The sequence below is a fragment of the Gossypium arboreum genome, chromosome 1 (genome assembly GCF_025698485.1).
Source record: "Gossypium arboreum isolate Shixiya-1 chromosome 1, ASM2569848v2, whole genome shotgun sequence".
Lineage (NCBI taxonomy): Eukaryota > Viridiplantae > Streptophyta > Magnoliopsida > Malvales > Malvaceae > Gossypium > Gossypium arboreum.
The window spans coordinates 113,128,371-113,138,594 of NC_069070.1; the positions used below are offsets into that span (position 1 = coordinate 113,128,371).

Sequence of the window (10,224 nt, forward strand, 5' to 3'; positions counted from 1 at the left end):
AGTTAAAATATGAGTTTGAATCCAAGTTCATATATCTTCGGCTTTGAAAAGTCAAAGGGTTGCCATACGTATATAATATATGTAAAGTATATAAATGTATAAAAGAAAAAAGGATGATTAAGCATGACCTGATCATCCTAATGATTCTCGGTCAAAGCTGAAAACAATGCTTGACTACTATTGATGTGGAAAGGTGTGTCTTTTCACACTCCAGAATCCAGGAACAAACAGCGCAGAATAATTTAAACTGAAGATAGAAGAAGACTGGTTCAAAATAATTTAAACAATTGCAAATGGGCCCAAAATTTATTATTCTAAATACTTTTAGTTTTTTAATAGGGATACTTGAATTTTGTTTTTATATATAATTGTATATATAAATTTTAATTTGGTACACATTAAACTATAATTCATGTATACAATTACACATTAAACGATAGTTTATGTATAGTTGCGGGATTTTAATATTTTAGCAAATAAAGCGGAATGCCAATATTTTGGTGTATTTAATACACCCATGTCAACTAAAACTATGCTTGTTATATCACCTCTTTTAGCAGGCACCTCTACGTCTCTAACTAGATTGTACTACTACTGTTCTACACACCCTCATCAAGTATGATTGGTTCGTCACTTCTCACAAACTCTCTAGCGAAACTCTCTAACAAATAGGATAATTATCATCAATCACTAACTCACTTTATAGTGTCATATCATAACTTTTACTGAAAAACAACGAACTGACTTGTTCACCAATAGAATACTCCCCATGGCACCTTAACTCCCCATATAAATACTAGAGGAGAGAACTTGAGGGGGAAACGGTCTCTCTCTCTCCTCCTATTTCTCCTCTCTCCTCTTTTCTTGATGGCTTTCCGTCCTATCAAGGTGAATCCACGCCTTATTTTAGCCTAACTTCATCTTGACATCAACAATTTGGTGTAGTGAACATGGATGTCCATGGCTCACACAACTATTTGTTAGAAAAATCGGTTAGAAAACAATTATAATAGCTACAATAGAAGTTTAAATTTTTTTAAAATTAATTCACTTTGTAATATTTATAGCAATAAACATTTATCTAAAAGTACTTGTGTGTAAAATTTATTATTTTCATTATAAATTTAAAAGTTTAAATTTTTTGATAAATTCGATAAAAATCATATTTCTCTTATATGTTACTCACCCTTTATTAGGTATGTATAAAAGAAGTTTAATTTTATGATAAAAGAAAAGATTTTGTTGGGGATCTTCTAAATCGCTATTTAAAAAGTTATTGCATATGCTTTTCAAAGAGCTTCTAAATGATAAAATGAATTTTTATTGATTTTTTAAAATATTTTTATTTTTAAAATTTTAGAATTAAAATTAAATTGGAAAATTTTGTAAATTTATTGATTTTTAAAATTAAAACTAAATGAAAAATTTCAGTAAACACTAAGGGCTCAATCATTGAATTTTAGATTTAGGATGAATTTGATAAAATGTACAAACATTGGAGAACTAAATTTATTATTAGGCCAATATAAAAGGATCGCATCAACTTTTTGTTAAGTATTTAATTGTGGGTGACTAAAATTTTAAATTTTGAAAATGTTGGTGATGAAATTGAAAGTTTTTGAAGTTGGGTGATCACCTGCAATTTACCCAATTTTTAAACTTTATATATATATCAAATTTTATTTTTGAATTTTTATAATTTTTAAAAATTTAAATTTTGAAAATTTTAAATATTTATCCTTTTAAAAATTATTTTGATTTTTTAAAATTTTTATTGAGAGAAATTAATTTTTTAAATTAATTCACTTTGTAATATTTATAGCAATAAACATTTATCTAAAAGTACTTGTGTGTAAAATTTATTATTTTTTTATAAATTTAAAAGTTTAAATTTTTTGATAAATTCGATAAAAATCATATTTCTCTTATATGTGACTCACCCTTTATCGGTATGTATAAAAGAAGTTCAATTTTATGATAAAAGAAAAGATTTTGTTGGGGATCTTCTAAATCGCTATTTAAAAAGCTATTGCATATGCTTTTCAAAGAGCTTCTAAATGACAAAAATAAATTTTATTGATTTTTTAAAATATTTTATTTTTAAAATTTTAGAATTAAAATTAAATTGGAAAATTTTGTAAATTTATTGATTTTTAAAATTAAAACTAAATGAAAAATTTCGTAAACACTAAGGGCTTAATCTGTTGAATTTTTAGATTTAGGATCAATTTGATAAAATGTACAAACATTGGAGAACTAAATTTATTATTAGGCCAATATAAAAAGGATCGCATCAACTTTTTGTTAAGTATTTAATTGTGGGTGACTAAAATTTTAAATTTTGAAAATGTTGGTGATGAAATTGAAAGTTTTTGAAGTTGGGTGACCAAAATAGAACTTACCCAAAAGTTGGGTGATCACCCAGGTAATTTACCCAATTTTTTAAACTTTATATATATATCGAATTTTTATTTTTGAAATTTTTATAATTTTTAAAAATTTAAATTTTGAAAATTTTAAATATTTTTCTTTTAAAAATTATTTTGATTTTTTAAAATTTTTATTGAGAGAAATTAATTTTTTAAATTAATTCACTTTGTAATATTTATAGCAATAAACATTTATCTAAAAGTACTTATGTGTAAAATTTATTATTTTCATTATAAATTTAAAAGTTTAAATTTTTTGATAAATTCGATAAAAATCATATTTCTCTTATATGTTACTCACCCTTTATCAGGTATGTATAAAAGAAGTTCAATTTTATGATAAAAGAAAAGATTTTGTTGGGGATCTTCTAAATCGCTATTTAAAAAGCTATTGCATATGCTTTTCAAAGAGCTTCTAAATGACAAAATGAATTTTTATTGATTTTTAAAATATTTTTATTTTTAAAATTTTAGAATTAAAATTAAATTGGAAAATTTTGTAAATTTATTGATTTTTAAAATTAAAACTAAATGACAAATTTCAGTAAACATTAAGGGCTAAATCATTGAATTTTAGATTTAGAATCAATTTGATAAAATGTATAAACATTGGAGAACTAAATTTATTATTAGGCCAATATAAAAGGATCGCATCAACTTTTTGTTAAGTATTTAATTATGGGTAACTAAAATTTTAAATTTTGAAAACGTTGGTGATGAAATTGAAAGTTTTTTGAAGTTGGGTGACCAAAATAGAACTTACCCAAAAGTTGGGTGATCACCCAGGTAATTTACCCAATTTTTTAAACTTTATATATATATCGAATTTTTATTTTTGAAATTTTTATAATTTTTTAAAAATTTAAATTTTGAAAATTTTAAATATTTTTCTTTTAAAAATTATTTTGATTTTTTAAAATTTTTATTGAGAGAGATTAATTTGCTCATTTTTAAAACTGAAAAGATCAAAGGATATTTACACCAATATGTTATTTGAGTTATTTGAATCATTAAAATTATTCAAATTGTAAAATTTAACTCGACTCAAATTATTTATTTAAGTTGCCTCGAAAAAAACCTAATAACTTAGTTCAATTAACTCAAAATTTAAAAAAAAAATTAAGTGAAATTGAATTTTACTCACTTTTAAGACTAAGCATAGTCTTGTTCAGGTCGAAGGTGGTATTCAAATATTGTTCACCAATAATGAGTAATCTAAAATTTGAACTTAGCCTAAATGTTTGGAGAAGAAGTTAACTTCTACATTTTCGAACTACTAATTAATTACTAAATAAATACTTTAATCTTAAAATAATTATTAAATTGAGTCCCTTAATTATGATGCGTTGGTCTAATTTTCCCAATACGGTCTTTAATTAATTTTCTGGTCAATGCAACAATGTTATAATGTTCTGTCAGCAATAATGTTTTGTTGTTATTACCAATTTGGTCCATGTTCCAGCAAAAAAAATTCTGGCATGTTTAAATAATTATAATGATATTAATTTTTTTTATTAATGCTTGTAACTTTATTTGTTTTTTGAAAAAAATATATTTTATGTTAATTTTACCGCAATGAGTTGGAAGGCATTTAAATAAAGGTATCATCATGGAGGAGAATGTAAATACAAATTGTTATTGGACTGCTTAATTATAAAAGAAAAGTAATTTTAAAAGTCAAAGTGGCTGCTTAATTAAGACCTGGTCACCAAAGGCATTGTTTGGTCTTCTAATATACCAACAACTCCTGGATTCGGAAAATTTCGTAGTTGATACTTCCAATTTGTCATATTAATTTAATTGCTGTGAGTATTTTAGGCTTGAGGGGGAGACATCGAAATCCTCCCACATAGGATGGCTCAGGGGAGACATCCAGGAACCTAGTTACCTCTTAGTAAGGCCCTAATCAAACTATTATGAGACAATAATCTAACTCTATTAACTATTAAACGCTTAACTACTATTGGTGATTTTATAGAACGAGATGAGCAGATGTCAACAGAACTAGTTTCCAACTTTTTAGCTCATTATTGCCATGAAAATTCCGTATCTTCAACCCATCACGTGCTATTTGCTTGTATACATACAAACCTACCTGCTTGCTAGCACGGTAAGTCATACAGAGAGCATTATAGCTCTTAATACAAAAGGTAAATAATTACAGCATAGGATGTTAACGCTATTCATGCTTTCTATCGCGCCTCTAACAATGAAATGGTAACTCCATTGCTAGAAGCTGGTTCATGGTGGGTTGATGAGTGAGAATCCGATTCAGGCAGACTCCTTTCGGTGAAAAACCCAGGCTGTTTCGGTTGAGATAATGGATTCTCACTACCTAACATTAGAACTACGGATGACATGCTCGGTCTATCCTCTGGTCGTTTTTGAACACACAAAAGACCCACATGAATGCATCTTAGAACTTCAGATACCACAAAACAATCTCCCAAGTTACTTTCAATTAGCTGCAATGGCTTCTCTTCCATCCACAGTTTCCATGCCTGGAAACATTAGAACCAACATGTCAAGTATCTATTGTTTAATAGTAAGAATAGTAATTAATAATGTTTTGTTCTTCCTTCTTACATGCCCAACAAGGTTATGGCTGTGTTCTGGACGGAAGAATCCTCTGTTCTTTTTCCCGCTAACTATCTCGAGTACTAACACACCAAAGCTAAATACATCGGATTTTATCGAAAATAGTCCATCTACAGCGTACTCAGGAGGCATATAACCACTGAAAATTGAGATGAAGAAGAAAGTTATAACACAATTAGGCATTTGGTTCAAGTTAGAGTATGTTTACACTACATACTAAGTTCCAACGATTTTGTTAGTGTTTGCCTCAGTTTGATCACCCCAAATTGTTCTTGCCATGCCAAAGTCTGAAATTTTGGGGCACATATCACTGTCTAGTAACACATTGCTGGCTTTGAGATCTCTATGTATAATCCTTAGTCTAGAGTCTTGATGAAGATAAAGAAGTCCTCGGGCAATCCCATCGATGATGTGCATTCGCCTTCTCCAGTCTAGTAATTCGCTTTTTGTTTGATCTGATTATTGTCTCATCAAAATAAACATTAGTGCTTCGACTGATTAAATCCTCAGAGAAAGTATTTCAGAAAAAATGTGGTTCGAGGATCAAACCGAAAATAAAGTAATCCAAGCTTTTGTTGGGCATGTACTCGTAGATCAACATATTTTCATCTCCTGGAATGCTACAACCGAGAAGCCTCACAAGGTTGCGATGCTGAAGCTTAGCAATCAATCCGACTTCGTTTTTAAACTCTTCCAATCCTTGTCCAGAACTTTTTGAAAGTCTCTTCACTGCTATTTCTTGCCCTTCAGGCAAGGTACCCTGGAAATCATCATTTGAAAGGCTTAACATTCACATTTTCCTCATTCCCCAAAAAAAAGGGATAGCTCATCTGGGTATATTTTCTTAAATTTACCTTGTAAACAGGTCCAAAACCACCTTGTCCTAGCTTATTATCATCGGAGAAGTTATCAGTGGCTTTCACAATGGTGCTTAAATCAAATACCGGTAACTCCATGTCATCCTTTCCACCTTCAGCTTCATACATTAATCAAATTGAAGTAAAAATCTCTACCATCAAAACCAAATGATCAAATAATAATAAATACGTATCAAACATCAATAGAGCTTCATTTCTCGTAATTGATAGACATTAGTTCCTAAACCTAGTTACTTACCTTGCTTTCTGAGTTTCTTCCATCTCAAGAAGAAAATTAATCCTCCCAAAATCAGTCCAACTAATATGACCGCGATTACAATAATGGCTACTATCTTGTTTTTACTCAAGTTTTTGCTTGCAACGAGGTGACCTGAAACATCAGAATTGTAACTGAACAATTAGCTTCTCGAACGGTTATGATAAAAAATAATCGGTTTAAATTCGAGATGATACCTAATGTTGAATTGGCCATCCGTACGTAGAGATCTTGCCCACCGTCAGGGTATATTCTCATATCAATAAGGTCACCGAACCACAGCAAGCATCCATTACCTCCATTTCTGATATCTGAATTTGCATAGGCGATGCAAGAGCAGTTCTTTGAACACTTCTCTTGGCATTCCTTAAGGCTCATGCTTGCATCAAAAGAAGAATTCGATGTGTCAGGTAATTTCAACCCATTATACTTCGTAAAGACAGAATTTTGACAAGCCAATTCAGTCTTTCGAACGCATCCGCCAGACCATTTTGAATGATCCCACTCTGTAGGGTACTTTGGTTCAAATCCATCCAAACAAGCACAGTTGTTGGTGCTGCAGCTAGCATATGGACCACATACAGCATAATGGTCGCATTCATCGAGAGGAGCAAAATAGATCTCAATCCAAGATTGCGATTGTTTCGTTCTCACTAGGCGCCGCAAAAAGCCTGATTGATTCACAACTAACCTTGAAATCAATGAAGGATAGGGCTCACCTCTGTAGTACACCTCATTCTTATTCAACTCAAATGTAAACTTGAATAGGTTAGATGATTCAACCTGTTTTAGATCAGGAGTCCCCGTAAACCTTTCCCCATTCCATGACCCTCCTCTGTAAAAGATTGCACTTCCATTTCTCACAACTAGCTGGGGAAACCCCTCGGGTTCTATCAAGGCCGAAAACCGGCCTGGGGCAGGATCATTGAGGCCCTTCCAAGATGATAGAGACCAGTTCATTCCTGTAATGAAACTCTTCCCAAGCTTCATCCCTGGCAGTAAGGTATCACAAGGATAATCAAAGCTTTGCCATAATAAGTTTGCCGAGCCGCTGTCGTTTCCATCTTTTACGACAAGATTTCCAGAGTCCAAGAGCTGCAGAACTGGATTTTCAGCAGTTCTTGTTCTATTGGATGACCATATAATGCCAGTTTTCTTATCCTGGAGAATAATACTACCTTCCTTAGTGACATTTAAAACTCCGAAATGATCGAGAAGAGGAGCCTCGCGGTTGGCTATCCAAACGACAGTCTCAGGAGAAACTTTGTACCATATTCCTAGGTAACGTGTTGTTGAATTAACTGGGCTACTGAAGAATCCCAATTCAAAAGTTTCGTCACTTGAAACTAGAGCTTCCCCATCTCTGATAGATCGGCCTGGAGTAATATTATCTGTTGCAGCAGAGGCTGCCAAGACAAATACTAGCATATAAGCCAACAAAAAACACCTTCCAAAACCTTCAGTTGATTTTCTCTCCATAATTCAATATGAAACTACTGATATCTTAAAAAAAAAAAAAAAAAGAGAATAAGCTGCATTTATCAGCCCGAGAGCTTAAAGCAGACCTTAATAATTTTAGTAGTTCAATGAAGATTCAATGCAAATTCTATTTTCTGAAGAGTGCCAAGCATTTAATAAATATCTCAATCCACTTATACAAATCAGTGTTAATTAGCCTACCAGGCTCCCACATGGAATCAACGTAGACTTGATCAACTTTTCCATGCATTTAATGAAAAATTAATGCATGATGCTGATATAAAATAACCACCTTTCCATTTAACTATAATGTCTAAGCTTATCCAAAAACACATTGATGCAAATGGGCTCTCAAACAAACTTCAATCTTGACAACTGCAGGCATATAAAGAAAATTGCAAGGCAAATAACATTTACTCTTAAATGGATTATAATGCAGATTTGTACCTATTTCATTACAATAATTGCTTTCAACTATACATTAACTTTAAAAAGTTACCCAGTTTTCTTTTTTAAGGTATCTAGAACCCTTGATGCGTCGGAGCTTGTACAGGCATATGCTTTTGCGACTAATATCTCATTGTTAAATGTTCCTAAGAATTGTCAAATTATCAACTCCACTTTCTATGTAATTATAAATTTTCAATTGAATTGATCAAATCCTTCACCTTCTCTCCACTTTGACAGCAAATTTAATGCCATTAGTTGGCCTGTCAGGTCCAACAGTAACATCTAGGGTCTACCCCTGTTTTCCAATAGGACAAGCATTTAATTGATTATTAACCCTTGCATTTTCTTCAGAAAAATATAATGATAATTTTATCTTTTAATGTTTATATTTTTCTATCAATTTAATTTTTATTTTTTAAATTAAATTAACTCTTATTTTTTAAAAGAAGTCAAATCATATTTTTAATAAAAATATTTATTAAAATATTAATTTTTAATGATGTTGATGTGGTAACCTATATAGTAATTTATGTGTACTTTATGAAATAATTATAAAATTACAAAAGATTCAAAAAATAAAAATTATATATAAATAGTTCATAAAAATATAAAAAGTAGTATTAAATACATGTAAATTGCTATGCAGATTATCATATTTAAAATTTTAATGGTTTAGAAAGTAATTTAGTTAAAATAATAATAATTTGACTCTTTTAAAATATATAAGATCAAATTTTAACTTAAAAAATAAAATTAAAATGATAAAACTATTAGTTTTTACTTTTAATGAGCCACTAATGCATCAATTAGTTGCTTTTCTGGGTGCTTCAACGAGGCCTACAACACAATTGATTGGGCCTTTTTGGACTTTGTTATGCAAATAATGGGCTCCGGGGCGCGTTGGTGATCAAGGATTTACACGTGCATATCAACAGCTTCCGTTTATATTTTAGTTAATGGTTCTCCCCCCTATTGATTGTCTATCAATCGAGGACTTAAGCAAGGTTGTCAACTCTCCCCCTTGCTTTTCAATTTGGTGGCGGAGGCTCTTAGCCTTTTGTTGGATAAAGCAGTGTCCATTGGTTTATTAAAAATTAATACGTTTATAAAACTCAAAGAAATTAATACATAATATTAACTTTTGATAAATCGAATGTATATAATTAAATGTAAAATAATTACAAAATTATTGAAACAATAACTATAAGAAAAGGTACTTGCTCGGATTGACCAAAAGGCTTGAAATGCTAAATTCAATTTGACTCTTTTAATTTTTTTTTCAAATTGGTTTGCTCACTTTTTTCTTGTTGCTCTTCCTTTATTTTACTAGTAAACATTCTTTTAAAATATTTTTCATTCTTGTTAAATATTTAAAACAAATAATTCTAAATCATAAACACAAAGGTTTTTATGAAACCAACAAACAACTAATATTTTTCTTTCACAAAAAAGAATTGAAGTGTATATTTTTTCAAACACAAGATTCACAATAATCACGCTATCAACAACAAATTTTAAATAAGAACGCTACATTTTTAATCAATATTTAAGAAATTAAGATTATATAAATACAATCAATCTTAATTTTTGAAGGATTTGTATTAGTTAACCTTTAAAACAATTACCTAATTAAGATGTAAGTAATTTTAAATATCCCAAAATCATTTAATAAATAAACTAAATCTTGCATATAGATTATCACTACAGAAAAGCAGACTTTTAGCGGCGCTTTTTTAGCCTTTAGCGGCAGCCCTAAAACTTTTAGCGCTTCCTAAAAAGCCGCAAAAAAAACTATATATGTAACATACAAAAATTTGTGGCGTTTATTGAAAAACGCTAAAGGTCAAGTCTTTTAGTGGCGTTTGGAAAAGCGCCGCTAAAGGTCAAGGCTTTTAGCGCTTTGTGAAAAGCGCCGCTAAAGGTCAAGGCTTTTAGCGGCGTTTGTGGTAAAGCGCCGCTAAAGGTCAAGGCTTTTAGCGGCGTTTGTCGTAAAGCGCCCGCTAAAGGTCAAGGCTTTTAGCGGCGTTTGTGGGAAAAGCGCCGCTAAAGGTCAAGGCTTTTTAGTGGCGTTTGTGCGTAAAGCGCCGCTAAAGGTCAAGGCTTTTAGCGGCGCTTCTTTACAAACGCCGCTAAA

General features: G+C 30.6%; 1 protein-coding gene across 2 annotated transcripts; it reads right to left on the minus strand.

Annotated features, from left to right (window-relative positions):
• Positions 1–4,437: 4,437 nt before the first annotated feature.
• LOC108482775 (G-type lectin S-receptor-like serine/threonine-protein kinase SD1-1) lies at positions 4,438–7,813 on the minus strand. Of its 2 annotated transcripts, none has more exons than XM_017785885.2 (7): positions 6,359–7,813; positions 6,144–6,275; positions 5,882–5,997; positions 5,577–5,787; positions 5,245–5,482; positions 5,016–5,166; positions 4,438–4,930 (listed from the first exon to the last, which is right to left on the minus strand). In XM_017785885.2, exons 1-7 carry the CDS (start codon positions 7,638–7,640, stop codon positions 4,622–4,624), a joined length of 2,439 nt encoding a protein of 812 aa, XP_017641374.1. In that variant the 5' UTR covers positions 7,641–7,813; the 3' UTR covers positions 4,438–4,621. The 2 variants fall into 2 exon arrangements, with proteins under 2 accessions (XP_017641374.1, XP_017641373.1); XM_017785884.2 differs by having other exon boundaries at positions 5,882–6,003.
• Positions 7,814–10,224: the final 2,411 nt, after the last annotated feature.